General features: G+C 41.4%; 1 protein-coding gene across 1 annotated transcript; it reads right to left on the bottom strand.

Annotated features, from left to right (window-relative positions):
- Nucleotides 1-6,259: 6,259 nt before the first annotated feature.
- LOC137272282 (beta-lactamase domain-containing protein 2-like) lies at nucleotides 6,260-16,998 on the bottom strand. Its single transcript, XM_067804644.1, has 8 exons — nucleotides 16,256-16,998; nucleotides 14,266-14,457; nucleotides 13,510-13,609; nucleotides 12,769-12,877; nucleotides 9,923-10,045; nucleotides 8,336-8,520; nucleotides 7,605-7,865; nucleotides 6,260-6,706 (listed from the first exon to the last, which is right to left on the bottom strand). The coding sequence occupies exons 1-8, from the start codon at nucleotides 16,396-16,398 to the stop codon at nucleotides 6,515-6,517; spliced, it is 1,305 nt and encodes a 434-aa protein (XP_067660745.1). The 5' UTR covers nucleotides 16,399-16,998; the 3' UTR covers nucleotides 6,260-6,514.
- Between the last annotated feature and the right edge of the window lie 8,099 nt (nucleotides 16,999-25,097).

The raw sequence follows: 25,097 nt of genomic DNA on the forward strand, positions 1-25,097 counted from the left end.
TTCGCAAGACCTTAGCACCGCTGGTGACAAACGCACCTTTTGGAATGGTCTCATGGTTGTTAGTTGACAGTAAAGAACCGATAATACATGCAGGAATAACACATTTCCCATCTAAGTAACCCACCCCCTAAATAGCCAACAACTAGAACTGGCAACAGCAGTGACATCCAAGTATGGTTGTGCAATTGGTCCGGTCTATATATCAGTTGTATATGGCTTTCGCGCAGTTTGGATCCAGAATTGTTTTAAATGCACGCTTGTCATCGGAAATCTGGTACCGGAAGTAAGCTGGGACCTGTCACGGATATCGCAAGTTTTGCGCGCAAAAGGAGCCGGAAACCAGCTTAGTACCGAAAGTAGCGCCTTACGAGCCCGAGTATTCTGTGTAAGCTTTATGATTACAGATTATATTCTGAACAGCCCAATCTTACGGATTTTTACAATTACTTTATTCATTTTCTGATCATGTCAACTGTACACACACTACTTCAAACGTGAAATGAGTACCTTTTGGGCATTATGACATTCAAATTTATGAACACAATACTGACGTCAGCTTCTCCCCACTAACAGTTTCTAATGCTTTGTGGCCAAACATTTCCAATCTTGTTTTGATTTCCTTCCAATATTTGCTTGTTAATTGTTTTCTGCCACACTCAGCAATATTCCAGCTATATGGCGGTGGTCTGTAAAAAAACGAGTCTGGACCAGACTGAAGTTATACAGGACTTTAGTATATGCTTATTAGCTGAAATTTAGGCCGGCCCTTTATGAGGGTTGACGTATTGTAAAAGATCGTCTCCCTGAGAGGGTGTGTAATCCCACATCATTCAAAACATAGTAATATAAACCCGTCTTTAATCGCGATATATCTGTAGAGTTTAGATAACTGGCTAACCTTACATGCAATCACTTACAGCTGATGGGTTGTTTTATAGCCAGCTAGAGTCCATGCAGGTAGCAAAAGCATTCAGTTTGTAAATCCCTATGGTCTCTAGCACGGTGATGTATCTTCAGTTGTTAACCATCTCATATTTTATATTGTGTTGTCGTATATAGTCACATATTCTTATGGTTACGTGCTAGTTTTTAAAAGACATTTGGTATCTAGTGATGTTACTGTCTTTCATTGACAGACATATTGGTTTTTATCAAGAGTTATCTTATGTATGACTGAAATATATGCACATGTGACTGTAAATGTTAACTCATTTACTGTTTACTGTGTGTTTCTGTGTACTACAATGACGTCCATGTTAATAATCTGCTGGGTGATTTTAGTGAGTGAGTGAGTTGAGTTTTAAGCCGCCAAGTTTCAATATATTATCTGCTAGCCTCAAGTAGAAGTCACGATCTTGGCAAAATATGCAATAAATGCTTCACAAACTTCTGGGAACAAAATATGGACAGTACAGTTTGCGTGTTTAGGACAGGTGAAAGTCCGCTACAATCTGGCTTTGACATTAAAGTGCATAATATAGCGATCAGAAACTACCATTGCTTGTGGAAATGACTACCCCTTCATTCCCCCCCCCCCCCCCCCCATTTCAGATGACACTATGACAAAATCATAAGGACATCATTTATTCTCATGTTTTCAGTTATCCCTTTCATTACATTTTGCGTGTTTAGGATAAGTAAAAGTCCGCTAGAATCAGTCATTGTCATTAAAATGCATGTAATAGCAATTCGGAACAACTATTGCTTGATTAAGTAACTACCCCCTCATATTTACTTGATGAGTTTGTTTTGAGGACGATACCCAACACATTTCAGATGACATAGTCATAAGGACATAACGTATTCTGATGTTTTCAATTATCCCTACATGATGCTAAGGGTGCAAAATAAATACTGGACGGCCACACTAGTGTCATACCCGACCATAACATATAAACCCAGTAATAGCAACTGTCATTGTCTGTACCCCTTTGAACTGTGGAGAATAACGTTCAGCAATCTTTCAGGTCCGTGGATCCGCAAGGAAACGGAAGCTACGAAAAGAGGCAGGAAGTACGTTGAGCTGACAGAAGAAGAACTGAAGCTTGTATTTGCCGATAAAACACTCATCTTTCAAGTCAAAACCTGCCATAATGCCAATATCAACTACGACAAATACGAGGCTCGTCAAAATTTCAGGGACAAAATATCCATTGGGGGTGGTGGAAATAAATACTGGAAAATTTTCCCTTGTTATCAAATAAAAGAAAATAATATCGTTTCCTGTAAGGAATTTAGAAGTTTCTGGATCAAGTTCCATGGGAATATAGTAGATGTAGGCAAAGGGGACACAGTAGGGGAGAGAGAAGTCATATCGTGTAAACATGAGTACACAGTCAGCCATTTGAGAATTTCGACCTACGTTCGAAATCCTGGCACGTGGCTTTTCAGAATACACGGCCAGTAGGATCAGAAATGTTTAAATAAAAATGAAATTATGATGCAGCGTGCATGGCCTTTTACTTTGTGATTACATTTACTAACTTGAAATTACTGGACTGGTAAGGCTACGTCATTTGTGGTCCGTCGTCTATAGCTATAGTCCAGTTATTTGGCAGAGGTATGTAACCAGAACAGACAATTCAGTGGTCAACAGGATGAGCATAGATTTACGCAACTAGGATATAATAACCAGTGTCAACCAAGTCAGGGAAACTGATCACCCGTTTCCGTTTTTCGCCTCTTAGGGCAAGCATGGGTTACTGATTATGAATTCTATCCCCGATCTCTACGAGTCAGTTGGAAAATTTCTGTAAGATGAGCTTGCTTTAATGTTGCTAAGGAGAGCACGGCCCCGGCTGATCCTTGGAACAGGTCTGCGGAACACAATGTCAAAGTGGTCACTATGTATACAGACAACCAGCAACCGAGTGTAGACACCCATTCCAAGGTTCACGTGGATGCATGATACCTCTACAGTTTGCATGGATAGGTACTCAGCTTCTAGTTACTATGTCTGGACTAAAGACCAGAAAGATGTGGTGTGAAAAATGCCATCTTCGCATTACATTTGGACTGCAACTAGCAGACAGAGCTTCAGAGGAGAACGCCATCATAGCACCCGGCTTCCTGTGCTAGACGACCATACGGAACACTTATCCTTACACATTTTCACCATGTTTACAGTTTAACATTTAACATCGGCCAGAAGATACACACGATTTAACCTTGGGCTTGGCAACGGTCTTGAACTAGTGACGAGTCACTAGTTATTCTGCGCCTGCCGATAAAAGGGTGTTGTTGTGTCGAAGAGTGTGCGTCATGGATGTTCACGAGAACTTGATCGATTTGGAGGGGCGGTGATGGTATGGGGAGCATAACATGACAGTCATGAAAGGAATACTGCCTTATAGTGTTTCGATCAAGGTTTGATCACAGTCCTTCTGTAATTCCTGCAGCTACATGGTTCTGAAAAACATTTCAACAGTGCAACTATACGCCTCCTACTGGGGTTCCGACACGCAATATTGTACGTACGTGTTAAAACAAAATGTGAAATGATTGACTTCCTCACTGATTACATCTCTGTTAAATTGAGAGGGTTACGAGTGTGTATTTTCTGTATATTTTGTTATTAATTAAGTAGTAATTATTATTGGGTCACGACATTTAGTGTTTTGAATAATTATGATGGGTCACATTTCGTTTTAATAGATGGTCAACACTTTTAGGATTCTTATTTTCCGGAATTTATCTGCTCTTGGTTTTCTATATGTTTACTTCCGGGAGATTTATTCGACAGCATTCAACAGTGTTGACGATTGTCGTATGTGCCCGAACTTTCGGGAAATGACTGTACATATACTACCGACAGAAAATAAGGGAACCAAGAAATTGAATGTAGATGACTTTGACTGTGACAGGGTCCGTTATCGTGGCGTAAACGCAACATCCAATGACAATTAAATTTCGCATAATGCATGCCCAGCACGTGCTACACGTGCATACAGAAGGTAACTCCTGTAAATGTATTGGAGAAGTCGCAATCACTAATGCAATAGAGATTGACACTTACTGACAGAAATGCCTCCGAGGCAGTATCTCGGTGAAGCAACAAAATGGAGAATTGTGGGGATGATAGCGGGGGGGGGGGGGGACATCATTATGTGAAGTTGCCCGGCAGATGGGTAAATCAAAAAGTGTAATTTCACGCCTGTGGGATAAGTACCGTCAAACGGGTGGGGTTGCAACGAGAGAGACCTGGGCGTGGTAGACCAAAATCAACACCACGACAGGATCGTCTCATTACGTTAATTGCTCTACACGATAGGTTTAAATCGGCCCCTGCCATCAATAGAGAATTCCGCACACTCACTGGAAGACGCATTTCAACCTCAACCGTTAAAAACGACTCTATCAAGCTCGGAGACCCAGGACCCGCCAACCTGGCCCAGCTTGGTGCAGCTCTCCAAGAGGAATGGCGGGCAATACCACGGGCAACCATCCTGAAATTGATTAACAGCATGCCATCAAGGTGCCGTGAATGTGTTGCCCAACATGGTGGACACACCAGATATTGAACTTGACGCCTAAAATTGATTTAGTGGATATTTAAAGCAGTTTGTTTCAAATTCGCTATTATTTCATTAGTTCCCTTATTTCTTGTCGGTAGTATATATATATAAAGGCTGGTTGCCGTGTTGAGGACACAGACACACGTTCACATAACTGGAGGATATAGATCACTGCCAATGCTTGATCATCAAAACCCGTCAACGCTTGAACTACATTATCTGCTGTGTTTACATTCTTAATAGTTGATTATCTCTTGTACTGAGGCTTTGGTGAGTTTGCTACTAAATATATTTTGTGACCCATTGCCTTAGATTTTGTCTCACTTGTATTGAATTTGTAATCAGTATTGTGAAAGTGACTTGTGACTTTGTATACCTTGCTCTCGTTGCATAATAATACAATTTGATCGTCTATGACTTGTCCTGTTTCTTACATAATTTTGTCACGGTAAATTTGGGCAAGACGTGGTCATTCCCAAGGGCTTTCATCTTTCCGGATCTGTTTCTCTCTTCATATTTATCTGAATTTCTGCTCGGGTTGTCACAATTAAAACAAGGTAATTTTCTCATGAATTTTAGCATACATCAATGATCAAACATCGTCAACAGAATTCCCGATTCCCGTCCACTGACATGCCCACTGCAACTTGCACGTGTGTTTCATGTTTGTGTATATAAATTCAGAGTGACAAAACTATCTTCGCAAGGCTGCATTAAAGGGGGGATGACAGTATTTACTCACTCACTCCCTACTGCTTGCAGTGTATATTTTGATAGTGCATATAACAACTATGTTTACAGCGAACTAAAATCTTGAATTTAAAACCAGAGTTCCCAGACCTCCTTTCACGAAACAAGCTGTACTAAGGTTACCCCGTTCATAAACATTGAACATCGATTACTTTATTGACTCTCGATCAAATAAGTGCTTTGTGAAAGCAGGTAATAGGCCATCAGATCCATTCCCCAACACTTCCAACAAGCAATACCAATTTTTCATATCCCATCGACGTCTTCAAATGTCTTGCAGCCAGCAACAGACAAACCACCTACAAAACACTGTAGAAAACATCGTGTTTCTGCACGTTGTTACGAGAGTGTGTTTTCTGTAATTTGTATTATTGTTGATGAAGTGACTGTTTTTAGTGGGTCACAATCTTTAGAGTTTTGAATGATAGTTATTGTGGGTCACATTTCGTATCACGGCAAAAGTATTTTAACGGCACGCCTATTAAGGAAGCGCTTTGGAGTAGCCTCCTTTTGGGCCAGTCTTCTGTGCATGAGTGTGTTTGACTGTTGGTGAACATGAGGCCGATCGCGAAGGCCATACTTCGCTGGAATGTTCAAGAATCAGTAACTATACGTATAAACGCTGGATGTTGTGTTGACACGCACGGTCTTACACTCAGAGTTATACTGGAACTATGCCATCATTCTGCCTACCTACATCTGTCTGCCTCTTCGTCCAGACTGAACTACGTTCAAGACCGCTTGCTGAGTAACATTTCTCACCGAAAACCAAGACTTTGATAAACTGATATTACGTTTCTGACCCATTACTTTAGAATTGGCGCAGCTGCATTGTACTAGAAACCTCTGTTGTGAATCCTTGAATCTTGCTCTTGTCTGCTCAATACATAATATTGAATAGTTTAGACTTGTCAGTGTTACTTTTGCTGGTTCATAGGGGATTTCTTAAACCTTTTGTCAAGGCAGATTATTCACCGTAACAATGTCAGCCAGGATGGAAATCATATAAACGTCTATTCTTATTATTTATGCTTCGTGGAGTCGTTGTCATTATACAGACCATGTTTAACTGGATTATACATTTTCCGTGTTTCCATCAAGAACGCATACAATATTAATTACAAATATATCACTATAAACAATTAACAATCACTAAATAGCAACAGCAGCGTCCGGGGCTCGATATGTTTGACATGCCTTCGTGGCGTTTCAGACAATTATATCACATCTCACTGTCATGATCTAAGAAATTACGGGTGTTTCCCTTCAATTGTATGTTCCAAACAGTCATACAAGGCAGCCTCCAGGTCGAGGAACCGAGGGTCGTCCCATAGTCCGTGTGGGGAAGCATGGTTCGTGATGTACACCACAGAGAGCTGGTTGACAGGGTCAAAATAGCCGACCTGACCACCATAACCAGCGTTACCGATAACCTTCTGGCCCTGGAAAATATTGCAAATAATGTTATTATCATCATCATCAACAGCAACAACAACAACATCGCCGTCACATCATCGCCATCATCGCCGATATTAAGAATCTGTCGCCCAGTGCCAAAAACACAATACTGAAAGCGCACATTCACAATACCCATTCTGGTGTCCCCTGCCATGATATTGCCTGAATATGGCAAAACCTAAAACTAAACTTACTCACTCATAACAATGAAAGAAACCAGGACTAGATTCATTAGAGGATATCTGTTTGTTTATCAGTTAGAATATCGATTTGAACCGTGTTGTATTGAGATGGATTCTTTATAATTGAAAAAGCAAACAAGCATTGCACATTTTGAGATTATGATTCACGTTGACTAACGCATGAATGCGACGTCCGGTTACCCTTTCATACAAGTGATCATCGCTGATTTTAATTGATCTATTCATATGCTTACAATACTTTCAATGCCTTTTGGTAACGGATAATCGAGTCTGGTTATTTCTTAGCGGCTTACATTAAAGTTCTTTCTTAAGTTTAAGTGGAACAAAAAAACGAAAATAATTTGAATTTTTAGATGCTACCATGTAGATTTCTTTTTACACAGAAAATCATCAACTCGGTTTGGGAGGAGAGACCTAATGAATCAGTTCATGGACGTTGTCCACTTTTGTAAGCGGAATTGGAACACAAGAACAAAGCTTTCGGACACGCAACCACTTCCGACGAAATACTGCACTAAAACGTAATAGAGTGTGTTAAACTTCAGGTAGGATCAACATGTCCCGCAAGTGTATTTCAAAACGCCATTGGTCAGTTTCTTTTTTCTAGGAGTGAAGTCCAAAAGATGCCTGTTGTAAGGTATACACCATCGTCATATTATAACATATTTTCTGCACCTACCTTATACTTGGAGTGAGGAAGCACACGGAATCCTACACCTCTGCCCCATTCCGCAACCAGCGTGGTAATTACAAGATCCTGGGCGGTTTTTAAACTGCTAGTAATCAGCTTCCACGTTTCCGGTTTGAGGAGTTGTCTCCCTTTGAAACTTCCGCCCATTGCCATGTAACTGTAGAGTTTGGCCACACTGCGAGCAGTACCAATACCAAGGAATGCTGACTGGCCAATACTCCTCTCTTCGGGGTCATTAAGAGCAGTGTTCTGGAAAACATTAACAACATAACGTAGTGAACGTTGGCATTAAGACGTGATGTGTCATAGATATCATTCATGATACATCCCCTCATCGCTGGCTATATCACGGTGAATCGATCTACGTGATCTAGGGAATTGGGGGTGTTGGGAGTGCGGGAGGTTGCCTAGTGGTTAAAGAGTTCGCTCTCCACGCCTAACACCCGGGTACGATTCCTCACACGGATACAGTGCGTGAAGCCCATTTCTGGTGTCTCTCCCCATGATATTGCTGGGATATTACTAAACCCAACGTGAAACTAAACTCACTCACTCACGCACTCACTCACTCACTCAAGGCCAAAGCTTCACATGAAGCTTTGAACTTCTATGGTGTTGGCGTTTCAAGGTGTTCTACAGAGGTTGTCATTGCATTCTTCATAATAAGACAGGTGGGTATGTGAGTTTCCAACACTTCCAGTGTTCGACCAGCCTCTTACCTTTGTCTCCAGTACAGTCATTGCCTTGGCAGAAAGCGATTCCGGGTAGAGTGCGACACTAGCAAAGAAATGAAACAAATCCCAGGATTTCATGGACGAGATGATCAATGCTATGTCCGACATAAAATGTACACGGGCTACTCGATGTGACAGAGATTTAGGGAGACCGATGTGGAAGTCGATGCCTGCAACGAAAATATTTACTAGAGCTTCTAGCTTCAAGAAAGACAACGAAACTCACGCTTCCTAGGTCACAGGCCCCAGCATGATGAAAAGCCTACGAGAAACCAATGCATAGTTCACTGAAAACGATGAATTCAGACCTACTCGTGGGATTTTAAGTGCTCAGTATGCGTGTGCTTAAGAAAATAACTACACCTGTTTCTTATGAACCCAATTAAAATTTATCAAAACATGACATGATCAAAAATAGCGTGAGTCTCTATCCAAAGGTCTTAAAAGTTTTACACACACACCTTTTGTCGATACATACACCAGAGATACAGATTTTTAGAGCAACCCACTAACTCAGGATGGTTCTGACATACCCAGAAACATAATCGGGGCGAACTGGGATTCCAACCTAAGAACCATGAGTTTTAGCGTGCCCAACGGACACAACACTGCACAGTGAACTGCGGTGCCAAAAGCAAATGGGTTACCCGCCCTTCGGGGTTGACGACACGTTAGGGAAGGCTCTGAATATTGGTTTCTGAAAAACTCAAATCAAACGGTAGTGAGTGAGTGAGTGAGTTTAGTTTTATGCCGCACTCAGCAATATTACAGCTATATGGCGGCGGTCTGTAAATAATCGAGTCTGGACCAGACAATCCAGTGATCAACAACATGGGCATTGATCTGCGCAATTGGGAACCGATGGCATGTGTCAATCAAGTCAGCGAGTCTGACCACCCGATCCCGTTAGTCGCCTCTCACGACAAGCATAGTCGCCTTTTATGGCAAGCATGGGTTGCTGAAGACCTATTCTACCCCGGCAGCTTCACGGGTACAAAAGCAAATGGGTCAGCAACATCTAAACATTTTGGGAAAAGGAGATAGAATTCAGTAGGTAGAATGTGGTATTGATTATACGTATATATTTGCAGTCCTTTTGCCAGGTGCACGGCCCACCATGATCGCTCTGATAAACGTATGTGGGAGCATAGGAGCATGGAAGTTATCAGTATGGTCGTTTTGTAGGATGGGGACTGTTTCACTCTGAAGTGAGTGGTCAGATTTGTATCCTGGTGTTTGTTGTAATTCGTTCCTTGTCTATGAGTCTATGCAGCTGTAGTGGTCTCAGCCAGGGAGACGTTTGAATCGTATAGCCGTTACATTATTGCAGTGACTAAAACAATAGGCATGCAAAGGGACAGATAGCTGAGGATTCTCGGTACAAGCGAGTGAAATGAATATTAGGTGTTTGCGTTACACCGCATCCTGACGAATCGGGACGTAATCAGTAACAGCAATCAGTAGGTTTGTATAGTCCAAGCTAAATGTATAGACCGCTGTCAGCATGCAAAAAGGCAGTCCTCAAATCAGCTGGTTTTAACCGTTAGATTGTTATAATAGTGTTCTACTCACCGAAAGGTTCGGCAATCTCCTCCCGGAATATCTGAGTCATGTTCCTGTGTTTGGGATCGGCCATCCTGACTAGAGTGTCCAGGTAGAAACCATACGTGATGGCATGGTACCCATGGGCAGTGCCTGCACAAACCATATCCACTGGTCAGTCGTATGGTCATTTAACCTATGTATACCATTAAGCAAACATTTCTGGTTATATCTCATGGCTTGCAATGTATATGTTATAATCAGTGCATAATCAGTGATTATGTAGAATCACTGAATTTTCAGCGAGAATGTCTAATGTCATCCTCGATATCTGCAGGGTAAACGTCCCGATAAATTTCCATATACCCTGGATGCATCTACGACTCATCCCGCTGAATTTATTACCTCCCTTGGCTGGATTTTATCCAATCAGGTATCTACGCTGGGAAGTTGACCGTACCAATCACAACTCACTTTCGCTTCTTAAATTATCTAACCGATTAAACTTGACTACACAAATTTTGCAGGCGTTCTCTGAAAGAGGTAGAAGAAGCTGTTGTATATATTTGTTATTATTATTATTTGATGTATATATAAGTTTCGGACCTGTCACTTTGTCTGTGTCATTTCCACCAAATATGACCCGTAGATGCATCCAAGGTGTACTGAAGGTTTATCGGAACACATACCCCGGAGATATCGAGGATAGTCTAATGCCTGTCTCACTTGGTTCTTACATGCTTTCCCTTTTCCCCGAGCTATATATGACCTTTCCCTACCCACAAGGGCAGATAGAAATGCCAAAGTACATCTACCAATCAGTATTCTCAAAGACGGATACGCCACATAGACTAATGTGAAAATACTGCAACACAGTATGAGTTATTTACGTCTCCAATAGATATGCCCTGATGGCATGAACATTTTCCAGATCCTCTGACCAGCATATGCGAAAAATAACCTATTGATTTCCACTCTGTAGAACGATCGGTCCACGATATGCTGGTTGCTGTGGAACACCTTCCGTATACCATCTGTTATGTATGGGTCGTGCACATATATGTTATGAGTGCTTCGTTATGTAGCGGAACTGTGCATGCGTAGAGAAACACTTTCGGTATCGCCATTGCTTGTTGTTGTCAGCAAGATTTAACATTGTGTCAGCAGCCAATAGAATCTATGCCTACCGAAACACATCTGCAATGTGACAAGTCGGGGATAGTGATAGAACGTTGTGACTGATAGTGACAGCTGAATTCATCCAAGTGTGCTTTGGGATAGCGGCGATCCCACTGAACGCATGTCGACATGGTGGACCCTTAAGGGAGAACAGGAAGAGGAGAATGTATAGTTAGTTGATGATTTGAACCGAAGCAGGAACACTTTCTCACTTGGATGGAACAAAGAAGAAGAAAAATGCGTATTCTGATAAACTTAAAAAATACGTTGTTCCTAATGTTGTCAAGATACAAGTAGGATACAGTCGGAATCAGAAATAAATTCAGAAGTGTCTGACAACGTTACATATTTTAGCTCGTGAATGAAGTTGCCATGACCACGGAGAGATGATACATAACAGGATAGTACTTGGAACTGAGCATGTGAAGGTACGTGAGAAGTCGATAGATGAGGGGTCAACGTTAGCGTCGGAGAGAGTCTCAGGAATTGCTCAGATCTACAGAAACAAAGAAACAGTTACAGAGTATGTGAGAAACAGAAAGTTTCAATGCAGTGAGAACACAGAAAACCTACACTGAACTGGAGGTTACAGACCTAAAGGTGACGTAAGACATTCACAAAACACAAGAGAAGCCAAAACGTGAACGTCCAGGAAGTGGATATAAACATTTTAGTGAAGGGAAATGTCCAGCTGAAAACGGATCGTGCATATAGTGTAGACATCTTGGTCAGTTTGCTGTGACGTGTCGATCTAGACTGAATGATAGACAATTTTTTATAGGAAGAAATAGAGGCAAAAGAAGTAGAGGATCATGTCGACAAGTATTTTAGGCTGAAAAAAACTAGTGATAAACATCACGGCTGATTTTTCCTCGCCATGATTGATTTAATTAACCATTCTCAAGATGAATCGAAGTGGCTGCTAGCAGTGTATGAAACAAAGGCCCGTCTGACCGATTGAGACAGACTAGATTTCTGACAAATTCACAGCTAACCAACTCAATGGCCTGGTAAAAAATGTTCCATACATCGGAGTATATTCATATCTTGCTACAAGACTTGAATGTGGACAATAACAAAGTCGGAATCTGAATGGGTCCTTTGGATCTGAAACGGCGGGGGGTAAGAGAGAACATTCCCCCTCGGAGAACGACAGAAGTAGCTGCGAACATGCCACAGGCAAGAGTATTGGGATATAACACCTTACGACTGTCTAAAGTAACGAGTGCGTGATATTATTATGCCACTTCTGCGACTGCGACTGAGTGAGTGAGCTTAGTTTTAGCTTCTCCACTAGGATACCCCATCCAGTTCCAAGACGTCTAATCCGGACTACTTTGTAATCCGGACAAATGAGTAGGTCCAAAGCCAGTCCACAATAGACAGATTCCACTGTACCATTGTGGATATATTGAGATTAGTGAGAAGAATGTGTGATACAGAGAAACCAAGAATCATAAATAAGCCGCAAATGACATTCGAACCAACCCCAGATCAACGGTGATTGTAAACACGGTCACTGATTTGTCATTTGAGCCACGTCCAGGGAAGTCCCGGATCTAAACAACGCGGAAGGAGTATATAGGGTGGCAAGAGAAATTATGAACGTGGATAAGCTACCCTACTGCCTTGCATATCACCATCAGATGAATCACTAATATATATGTCACTTGCATATGAATCATACAGAGACCAACCTGGTTCCCAAAGAGGCGTTACCTCCTCCAGTCGTCGAGTGAATGCTTCCTGGTTGTCACGATATTCACGTAGACTCGTCTTGTTGGCCCCAAGGGAAACCAGCCCACCCTGTAAATACACCCATCGGACCTGCTCACATCAAATACGTAGGATACATACTCGCTGTGCTCGTGCTGTATTTGGGGAACACCACTTCCAGTTGCCCTACCACTTTCAGACACGTTAAGTACATACTCGCTGTGTACCACCAGGGGATTCCTTATACACACCCAACAGGTGTACTTGTAGGATAATCATAAAAAGATAAAACACAACCGATGGATCCATCCACTTAAGAAACAGTGAATGAGTTTATTTTACGCCGCTCTTCGCAATATTCCAGCAATATCATCGCGGGAAAACTAGAAATGGGCTTCATACATTGTACCAGTGTGGGGATTCGAACCCGGTCTTCGCCTTACGGACCCGTGAAGGTCCGAGGTAGAATTCCATGAACCCATGTTTGAGACAAAAGGTGACTATGCTTGTTGCCAGAGGCGACTAACGGGATCGCGTGGTCAGGTTCGTTTACACGGCATCGGTTCCCAGTTACACAGATAGATGCTCATACTATTGATCATTGGGTCGTCTGGTCCCGACGCGATTATTTACAGACCGCCGTCATAGAGCTGGAATATTGTGAGGCGTAAAACTAAACTCACTCACCCACTCAAAGTCATATAAGAAACTGGGTGGCCTACCTGGTGTCCTAGTAGTTGTTCCACGGTTATCTCCCCTTTTCCATTTTGCGCAAACCCCGGCCAGTAGTGGGCCACTGGCTTCTTGTAGTCCAGCCATCCCCTGGATGTAAGCGTGGTAACAACACGATGCAAGTCATACATCATTAACAATGGCGATAAGCATGTTATGCGATAAAGTGAGACATTATTCATATGCCAAACTATGAAACAAAAATAAATTCTCGTCAATATTGGTTTCATGACTAAGTGTTTGAAGAAGTGGATAAATCTGAAATTTCATTAATGAATTCTGAGTTATACTGGCATTGTAAACATGACTAGATACAATTTACATTTTAGGCTAACATCAATATATAACTACCAACATCAATATATAACTATATATTAACAATATTGAGTTTTAAAGACAGAAATGTGTCAAACACGGATACGATATTTCTCTGCACGACTTTCAAACAACCCATCTAGATTGAGTCAGGTGAAATTTCCGATCAACCAATCAGCGTCGAAATGTTCTGTCTGTGGCCGGTGGATAGCCTAGTGGTTTAAGCGTTCGCCCGAAAACCTGGGTTCGATTCTTCACACGAGTATAATGTGTGAAGCCCATTACTGGTGTCCACCGCCGTGATACTTACTGACATATTCCTAAAGGCGGCGTAGAAGACTTAAAACATTTCACAACACGAACAGAGATGCACGGTTCTGAATGAAAATAAACCTTGTCCCAACAATTATGTCGCTGGGAGTTCCACTCACATGTCTACCATCCTAGCCACGGTGACAGCGGCCACGCCCTTCGTAACTGAAAAGACAACACTCATGGTGTCCCTGGACCATTGTCTTCCAGCCTCCTCGTCAGCATATCCTGCCCACATGTCGACTACAACCTCCCCACGGTGATACACAGAGAAAGCCGCACCCTGCTCCTTTCCACTTTCTGCATTGTCTCTGTTAAACAGAAGGGGAATGTGAGGACTGAACATTGAATCTGGAACTCATACTGAATCGCAATCCTTCATGTGGTTTCATTTTTTTCTGGTATTGTTGTTGTTATTGTTATTATTGTTGCTGTTGTTGTAACAGGGGCAGGTACAGCCTTTTCAGAAAGTGGGAGCACCCTTCATTTCACGAGAGTTTCAGCGATCATTTAATAAACATTCAGGACAAAGGGGTTCCCCCTGAACCCTAACCCCCCACCCCCCACCCTCCCTTCTCTCTCCCTTCCCTATGTCTATGTTGTTGACGATGATGATGATGATGATGATGATGATGATGATGATGATGATGGTGGTGGTGGTGGTGGTGGTGGTGGTGTCTATGATGGTGTGATGGTGATGTCTGTCGGCTTGTATAGTTATTTTTCTTCAATGAATGGGATGCGGCATGAAAGAATCAGGAAAATACCATATTATTACAAGTCCGATTAGCTGAGATGATTTTGTGAACATGAATAGAGTGTCTGTGTATTTGCCCATTCACTATTAAGGGGGTGTATTTAATCACAGGCAAACCGTAGCGCAAATGGGTTGCGCATCATAGAGAAAATGACCAGTCCTCTTACATGCGAGCAAAGGTTGGCAAAGTACTTTCCTCGCTTCGGTTCGAACAAATATTTTTCATGTCAAAATAAAATATCGCTGCCATCAAAAGTATACAGTGTCACCCATTTCTTCACTGGGTTGTGCCGTCACATTTCCAACCGCTTAAAATGTTGAATATTAAAAACATATTTCACGTGAGTAATTAGTAAACATGGGGTAAGAAATGTGAGAGCAGCTAAGTGATGAAATGGAAGTGTACTTTTGATGGTGGCTATATTTCATCTTGACATGAAAATTGTTTTTCGATCCGAAGCGAGGTAAGTACGTTGCCAACCTGTGCTCGCTTCGCTCCCATATAAGAAGACTTGTCATACTCTCTACGCTGCGCAACCCCATTTCCGCTACAGTTTGCCTGTGATTTAATTCATAAACCCACCTCCGGCATACCACCACCTAGTCTCCGATTTCAAAAGCATGGACATCACATGTATGATGTGAGTGTTTGGGGTGCTCTCTCTCTCTCTCTCTCTCTCTCTCTCTCTCTCTCTCTCTCTCTCTCTCTCTCTCTCTCTCTCTCTCTCTCTCTCTCTCTCTCTCTCTCTCTCTCTCTCTCTCTCTCTCTCTCTCTCTCTCGATCTCTCGATACGAAATCCTAGAAGTCATTGTAATTCGTTTTAATAAGCTGACGTGTGTTTGTTACAGCATGATGTGTTCACGTATCAAAGTGAATGTTATCGATCTACCTAACCTGTTACCTGCATATTTACCTGGATATTCATACCTCAGGTTGCAAGTTTCGTTCTCGAAAAATATAGATATTAGACGACAGACACAACGTCGCGCATTCATAATAGATGCCAACCCGACAAGCCCTTTCCAGTATACCATAGTCACAAGCAGTTCGACCCATTTAACCCAGGTCAACCCTGTTGACATTAATGTACAAAGAGCAAAGTCCGGCTGTGCAGCCAGTTAGTATTTAAGGTGAAATGTAATTTAGTATACAACTGTCTTGTGTCTAAAGAGTAAACAACTGAATTCGTGAATAGTCTTGTTCAGATCAGTACCTATAGTCACCTGGACGCCGTTGTAAATAACAACCTAAGCGCTACGACAATCGTAAATCAGTGTTAAGGTGTGAGAGTTACGAACAACCCAGCCCTAATATTGCTCTACACAACGGCACCCTGGACGTGATACCTTACCTCAGTGTGTCAGCAACTTTGCGGTACATCGGATGAAAATAACCATCGATATGAGGCTTCAGTTTCGGGGAGAACAGTCTAGGCAGATACGTGAACGCCAGGGTGAAGAGAAGAAGCGCTACTCCATAGTTTATTAGTCCCATCGCCAGCCTCAAAATCAAACCCACACCTCGAAGTCATGTAAGCGAAATCTGTCAGAGGCTAAGAGCACGCTACTGAGGGTGAACTGGATTCCTTTAACTGTTCAACTTAATGGGCACAATCGCAATAGGATAGGGACACCGTTCAAGTGGTTTCAAAAGATATAAATATTTACTCGTGTTTCTGTTGGCAAACCAGTCTAGTCTCACACGGAGTGTAGAGACTGGTGGGCGTGTTTGGGGTGTACCTGTCCTGTGAGCCGAAGTCATACATGTCCTGAATTCATACAAGGAGGAACAATAGTAATCTGAAAAGCTCTCAACCAGAACGCAGAAGTCAAACATGATGGTTTCAACCATAATATTAATTCCCCCTGAGAATGAAGTGAGTAAACTTCTAGAACATGCACCAAATCCAAACACCTCGCCTGTTATGTTCAGGAAACCTTTATTTTTCACAGGACCAAGCCATCCCACAGACAGCAAATATTGCTAAGTGAACAAATATTGCACACACTTTCTAATATCTCATGAAAGGACGCCGGCTTTAAATGCTGCATGTACTACTTCGTGTCTGCTGTATAACATGCACTAACCTTGTTTGCGGCTAAATCTACTGGGGTGCGAGTGGCAGCCGACACCTTGCCTTACACACGTAATGCACGTGCTCTGCACGCACTACCATTGTCCTCCCCGTCTTAAGTGTCTTGTGTGGAGGACATGGTTCAATCTGACAGACAATCTTATTCTTCACAGCGATTCAAGCTAGTAAGCGAATGGTTGTAATTTTGAAACCATCTGTCAGCTCTATGTATATACCAAGTTAGCAAGACAAAGTTATATCAATCTTCAAAACAGGTAATAAGTCTGGGACTATTCTTCAGGAGATCCCTATTTTGAGGGCAATCTCTTTACAAAGCCCATGAGATTTCTTGGAGAATGGCCACAAATCCGCCTGTGGAGGTTTACTCGGTAAAAGGAGAACCCGTGAAAACAATAGGGCGACGTCACTGGAGGTTTATAAATCGCGATAACGACGATAAAAATAAATCTCTCCATTGATTTCTTTGTAAGTGGCAACATTACATTTGCTTTCCAAATCGTAATCACTCATGAGACTAAGCGCAAATCTAAATAAGGAATATGGTGTAGGTTTTAAATTTTTTAGGAATGCATTTTCACCTTACAACAACTGTAATATCTGTCGGCTTTCCAAAAATGTGATTTCATGACTAGGTCATCAGTTGTCATGAATAATTTAATGAATGTGTTGTAGTGTCGCACAGCTCTTTCGATACACTTAGTGTTGAGCGTTTGTTGGCTTGAATAGTGTTACCTGATTCCTGTCGCCAATGCAAAGGATACATGCATAACAGGACTTCATGAAGAACATTTTCGATGGTATAGTTATTCCAGGAAATAGAATTGGTATTCAGTAACCCATGCTTGTCGTAAGAGACGACTAACGGGACTGGGTGGTCAGGTTCGCCGATTTGGTTAACAAATGCCATCGGTTTCCCCTTTTGCGTAGATCACTGGATTGTCTGGTCCAGGCTCCAGTATTTACAGAACGCACCCGAATATTGCAGAGTAAGGCGTAAAACTAAATTCACTCACTATTAGCTATTCGTTTTCACGTGCATTATGTTTTAACTCACATCTCGCTCCCTCGTCGTACAATTGGCGGTTTCATTTCAACACAGGTGTAGTAGGTTCTGTTATTATTTATTTAAGTGAAGGAAAGGCCTCAAAAGTGATTGTTCTTGAAAATATTAACATCATATAGAAAGAACAAAAACTTTATGGTTTTTATTCATAAATGATTGACATGTCGAGTTTATGGATCTGTTGCAGTTCAATATTGTTGTCCACAACTTCCGCCTGTGTGTCCTTTGTTGCAATAACCTTTGTTTTGAGCTTTAGAAACTGTAGCTGGAGGAGCCTTGTTTGCGGCTAAATCTACTGGGGTGCGAGTGGCAGCCGACACCTTGCCTTACACACGTAATGCACGTGCTCTGCACGCACTACCATTGTCCTCCCCGTCTTAAGTGTCTTGTGTGGAGGACATGGTTCAATCTGACAGACAATCTTATTCTTCACAGCGATTCAAGCTAGTAAGCGAATGGTTGTAATTTTGAAACCATCTGTCAGCTCTATGTATATACCAAGTTAGCAAGACAAAGTTATATCAATCTTCAAAACAGGTAATAAGTCTGGGACTATTCTTCAGGAGATCCCTATTTTGAGGGCAATCTCTTTACAAAGCCCATGAGATTTCTTGGAGAATGGCCACAAATCCGCCTGTGGAGGTTTACTCGGTAAAAGGAGAACCCGTGAAAACAATAGGGCGACGTCACTGGAGGTTTATAAATCGCGATAACGACGATAAAAATAAATCTCTCCATTGATTTCTTTGTAAGTGGCAACATTACATTTGCTTTCCAAATCGTAATCACTCATGAGACTAAGCGCAAATCTAAATAAGGAATATGGTGTAGGTTTTAAATTTTTTAGGAATGCATTTTCACCTTACAACAACTGTAACATCTGTCGGCTTTCCAAAAATGTGATTTCATGACTAGGTCATCAGTTGTCATGAATAATTTAATGAATGTGTTGTAGTGTCGCACAGCTCTTTCGATACACTTAGTGTTGAGCGTTTGTTGGCTTGAATAGTGTTACCTGATTCCTGTCGCCAATGCAAAGGATACATGCATAACAGGACTTCATGAAGAACATTTTCGATGGTATAGTTATTCCAGGAAATAGAATTGGTATTCAGTAACCCATGCTTGTCGTAAGAGACGACTAACGGGACTGGGTGGTCAGGTTCGCCGATTTGGTTAACAAATGCCATCGGTTTCCCCTTTTGCGTAGATCACTGGATTGTCTGGTCCAGGCTCCAGTATTTACAGAACGCACCCGAATATTGCAGAGTAAGGCGTAAAACTAAATTCACTCACTATTAGCTATTCGTTTTCACGTGCATTATGTTTTAACTCACATCTCGCTCCCTCGTCGTACAATTGGCGGTTTCATTTCAACACAGGTGTAGTAGGTTCTGTTATTATTTATTTAAGTGAAGGAAAGGCCTCAAAAGTGATTGTTCTTGAAAATATTAACATCATATAGAAAGAACAAAAACTTTATGGTTTTTATTCATAAATGATTGACATGTCGAGTTTATGGATCTGTTGCAGTTCAATATTGTTGTCCACAACTTCCGCCTGTGTGTCCTTTGTTGCAATAACCTTTGTTTTGAGCTTTAGAAACTGTAGCTGGAGGAGCCTTGTTTGCGGCTAAATCTACTGGGGTGCGAGTGGCAGCCGACACCTTGCCTTACACACGTAATGCACGTGCTCTGCACGCACTACCATTGTCCTCCCCGTCTTAAGTGTCTTGTGTGGAGGACATGGTTCAATCTGACAGACAATCTTATTCTTCACAGCGATTCAAGCTAGTAAGCGAATGGTTGTAATTTTGAAACCATCTGTCAGCTCTATGTATATACCAAGTTAGCAAGACAAAGTTATATCAATCTTCAAAACAGGTAATAAGTCTGGGACTATTCTTCAGGAGATCCCTATTTTGAGGGCAATCTCTTTACAAAGCCCATGAGATTTCTTGGAAAATGGCCACAAATCCGCCTGTGGAGGTTTACTCGGTAAAAGGAGAACCCGTGAAAACAATAGGGCGACGTCACTGGAGGTTTATAAATCGCGATAACGACGATAAAAATAAATCTCTCCATTGATTTCTTTGTAAGTGGCAACATTACATTTGCTTTCCAAATCGTAATCACTCATGAGACTAAGCGCAAATCTAAATAAGGAATATGGTGTAGGTTTTAAATTTTTTAGGAATGCATTTTCACCTTACAACAACTGTAACATCTGTCGGCTTTCCAAAAATGTGATTTCATGACTAGGTCATCAGTTGTCATGAATAATTTAATGAATGTGTTGTAGTGTCGCACAGCTCTTTCGATACACTTAGTGTTGAGCGTTTGTTGGCTTGAATAGTGTTACCTGATTCCTGTCGCCAATGCAAAGGATACATGCATAACAGGACTTCATGAAGAACATTTTCGATGGTATAGTTATTCCAGGAAATAGAATTGGTATTCAGTAACCCATGCTTGTCGTAAGAGACGACTAACGGGACTGGGTGGTCAGGTTCGCCGATTTGGTTAACAAATGCCATCGGTTTCCCCTTTTGCGTAGATCACTGGATTGTCTGGTCCAGGCTCCAGTATTTACAGAACGCACCCGAATATTGCAGAGTAAGGCGTAAAACTAAATTCACTCACTATTAGCTATTCGTTTTCACGTGCATTATGTTTTAACTCACATCTCGCTCCCTCGTCGTACAATTGGCGGTTTCATTTCAACACAGGTGTAGTAGGTTCTGTTATTATTTATTTAAGTGAAGGAAAGGCCTCAAAAGTGATTGTTCTTGAAAATATTAACATCATATAGAAAGAACAAAAACTTTATGGTTTTTATTCATAAATGATTGACATGTCGAGTTTATGGATCTGTTGCAGTTCAATATTGTTGTCCACAACTTTCGCCTGTGTGTCCTTTGTTGCAATAACCTTTGTTTTGAGCTTTAGAAACTGTAGCTGGAGGAGCCTTGTTTGCGGCTAAATCTACTGGGGTGCGAGTGGCAGCCGACACCTTGCCTTACACACGTAATGCACGTGCTCTGCACGCACTACCATTGTCCTCCCCGTCTTAAGTGTCTTGTGTGGAGGACATGGTTCAATCTGACAGACAATCTTATTCTTCACAGCGATTCAAGCTAGTAAGCGAATGGTTGTAATTTTGAAACCATCTGTCAGCTCTATGTATATACCAAGTTAGCAAGACAAAGTTATATCAATCTTCAAAACAGGTAATAAGTCTGGGACTATTCTTCAGGAGATCCCTATTTTGAGGGCAATCTCTTTACAAAGCCCATGAGATTTCTTGGAGAATGGCCACAAATCCGCCTGTGGAGGTTTACTCGGTAAAAGGAGAACCCGTGAAAACAATAGGGCGACGTCACTGGAGGTTTATAAATCGCGATAACGACGATAAAAATAAATCTCTCCATTGATTTCTTTGTAAGTGGCAACATTACATTTGCTTTCCAAATCGTAATCACTCATGAGACTAAGCGCAAATCTAAATAAGGAATATGGTGTAGGTTTTAAATTTTTTAGGAATGCATTTTCACCTTACAACAACTGTAACATCTGTCGGCTTTCCAAAAATGTGATTTCATGACTAGGTCATCAGTTGTCATGAATAATTTAATGAATGTGTTGTAGTGTCGCACAGCTCTTTCGATACACTTAGTGTTGAGCGTTTGTTGGCTTGAATAGTGTTACCTGATTCCTGTCGCCAATGCAAAGGATACATGCATAACAGGACTTCATGAAGAACATTTTCGATGGTATAGTTATTCCAGGAAATAGAATTGGTATTCAGTAACCCATGCTTGTCGTAAGAGACGACTAACGGGACTGGGTGGTCAGGTTCGCCGATTTGGTTAACAAATGCCATCGGTTTCCCCTTTTGCGTAGATCACTGGATTGTCTGGTCCAGGCTCCAGTATTTACAGAACGCACCCGAATATTGCAGAGTAAGGCGTAAAACTAAATTCACTCACTATTAGCTATTCGTTTTCACGTGCATTATGTTTTAACTCACATCTCGCTCCCTCGTCGTACAATTGGCGGTTTCATTTCAACACAGGTGTAGTAGGTTCTGTTATTATTTATTTAAGTGAAGGAAAGGCCTCAAAAGTGATTGTTCTTGAAAATATTAACATCATATAGAAAGAACAAAAACTTTATGGTTTTTATTCATAAATGATTGACATGTCGAGTTTATGGATCTGTTGCAGTTCAATATTGTTGTCCACAACTTCCGCCTGTGTGTCCTTTGTTGCAATAACCTTTGTTTTGAGCTTTAGAAACTGTAGCTGGAGGAGCCTTGTTTGCGGCTAAATCTACTGGGGTGCGAGTGGCAGCCGACACCTTGCCTTACACACGTAATGCACGTGCTCTGCACGCACTACCATTGTCCTCCCCGTCTTAAGTGTCTTGTGTGGAGGACATGGTTCAATCTGACAGACAATCTTATTCTTCACAGCGATTCAAGCTAGTAAGCGAATGGTTGTAATTTTGAAACCATCTGTCAGCTCTATGTATATACCAAGTTAGCAAGACAAAGTTATATCAATCTTCAAAACAGGTAATAAGTCTGGGACTATTCTTCAGGAGATCCCTATTTTGAGGGCAATCTCTTTACAAAGCCCATGAGATTTCTTGGAGAATGGCCACAAATCCGCCTGTGGAGGTTTACTCGGTAAAAGGAGAACCCGTGAAAACAATAGGGCGACGTCACTGGAGGTTTATAAATCGCGATAACGACGATAAAAATAAATCTCTCCATTGATTTCTTTGTAAGTGGCAACATTACATTTGCTTTCCAAATCGTAATCACTCATGAGACTAAGCGCAAATCTAAATAAGGAATATGGTGTAGGTTTTAAATTTTTTAGGAATGCATTTTCACCTTACAACAACTGTAACATCTGTCGGCTTTCCAAAAATGTGATTTCATGACTAGGTCATCAGTTGTCATGAATAATTTAATGAATGTGTTGTAGTGTCGCACAGCTCTTTCGATACACTTAGTGTTGAGCGTTTGTTGGCTTGAATAGTGTTACCTGATTCCTGTCGCCAATGCAAAGGATACATGCATAACAGGACTTCATGAAGAACATTTTCGATGGTATAGTTATTCCAGGAAATAGAATTGGTATTCAGTAACCCATGCTTGTCGTAAGAGACGACTAACGGGACTGGGTGGTCAGGTTCGCCGATTTGGTTAACAAATGCCATCGGTTTCCCCTTTTGCGTAGATCACTGGATTGTCTGGTCCAGGCTCCAGTATTTACAGAACGCACCCGAATATTGCAGAGTAAGGCGTAAAACTAAATTCACTCACTATTAGCTATTCGTTTTCACGTGCATTATGTTTTAACTCACATCTCGCTCCCTCGTCGTACAATTGGCGGTTTCATTTCAACACAGGTGTAGTAGGTTCTGTTATTATTTATTTAAGTGAAGGAAAGGCCTCAAAAGTGATTGTTCTTGAAAATATTAACATCATATAGAAAGAACAAAAACTTTATGGTTTTTATTCATAAATGATTGACATGTCGAGTTTATGGATCTGTTGCAGTTCAATATTGTTGTCCACAACTTCCGCCTGTGTGTCCTTTGTTGCAATAACCTTTGTTTTGAGCTTTAGAAACTGTAGCTGGAGGAGCCTTGTTTGCGGCTAAATCTACTGGGGTGCGAGTGGCAGCCGACACCTTGCCTTACACACGTAATGCACGTGCTCTGCACGCACTACCATTGTCCTCCCCGTCTTAAGTGTCTTGTGTGGAGGACATGGTTCAATCTGACAGACAATCTTATTCTTCACAGCGATTCAAGCTAGTAAGCGAATGGTTGTAATTTTGAAACCATCTGTCAGCTCTATGTATATACCAAGTTAGCAAGACAAAGTTATATCAATCTTCAAAACAGGTAATAAGTCTGGGACTATTCTTCAGGAGATCCCTATTTTGAGGGCAATCTCTTTACAAAGCCCATGAGATTTCTTGGAGAATGGCCACAAATCCGCCTGTGGAGGTTTACTCGGTAAAAGGAGAACCCGTGAAAACAATAGGGCGACGTCACTGGAGGTTTATAAATCGCGATAACGACGATAAAAATAAATCTCTCCATTGATTTCTTTGTAAGTGGCAACATTACATTTGCTTTCCAAATCGTAATCACTCATGAGACTAAGCGCAAATCTAAATAAGGAATATGGTGTAGGTTTTAAATTTTTTAGGAATGCATTTTCACCTTACAACAACTGTAACATCTGTCGGCTTTCCAAAAATGTGATTTCATGACTAGGTCATCAGTTGTCATGAATAATTTAATGAATGTGTTGTAGTGTCGCACAGCTCTTTCGATACACTTAGTGTTGAGCGTTTGTTGGCTTGAATAGTGTTACCTGATTCCTGTCGCCAATGCAAAGGATACATGCATAACAGGACTTCATGAAGAACATTTTCGATGGTATAGTTATTCCAGGAAATAGAATTGGTATTCAGTAACCCATGCTTGTCGTAAGAGACGACTAACGGGACTGGGTGGTCAGGTTCGCCGATTTGGTTAACAAATGCCATCGGTTTCCCCTTTTGCGTAGATCACTGGATTGTCTGGTCCAGGCTCCAGTATTTACAGAACGCACCCGAATATTGCAGAGTAAGGCGTAAAACTAAATTCACTCACTATTAGCTATTCGTTTTCACGTGCATTATGTTTTAACTCACATCTCGCTCCCTCGTCGTACAATTGGCGGTTTCATTTCAACACAGGTGTAGTAGGTTCTGTTATTATTTATTTAAGTGAAGGAAAGGCCTCAAAAGTGATTGTTCTTGAAAATATTAACATCATATAGAAAGAACAAAAACTTTATGGTTTTTATTCATAAATGATTGACATGTCGAGTTTATGGATCTGTTGCAGTTCAATATTGTTGTCCACAACTTTCGCCTGTGTGTCCTTTGTTGCAATAACCTTTGTTTTGAGCTTTAGAAACTGTAGCTGGAGGAGCCTTGTTTGCGGCTAAATCTACTGGGGTGCG

The sequence above is a fragment of the Haliotis asinina genome, chromosome 2 (assembly GCF_037392515.1).
Source record: "Haliotis asinina isolate JCU_RB_2024 chromosome 2, JCU_Hal_asi_v2, whole genome shotgun sequence".
Taxonomy (NCBI): Eukaryota; Metazoa; Mollusca; class Gastropoda; order Lepetellida; family Haliotidae; genus Haliotis; species Haliotis asinina.

Excerpts from the sequence above, each read along its gene's own strand:
- LOC137272282 (XM_067804644.1), bottom strand. The coding sequence starts at position 16,398 with ATGGGACTAATAAACTATGGAGTAGCGCTTCTTCTCTTCACCCTGGCG. Across the intron at positions 14,458-16,255 it reads AAAGTTGCTGACACACTGAG|AGACAATGCAGAAAGTGGAA; the intron begins GTAAGGTATCAC and ends TCTGTTTAACAG. Across the intron at positions 6,707-7,604 it reads TTCCTCACTCCAAGTATAAG|GGCCAGAAGGTTATCGGTAA; the intron begins GTAGGTGCAGAA and ends AATATTTTCCAG.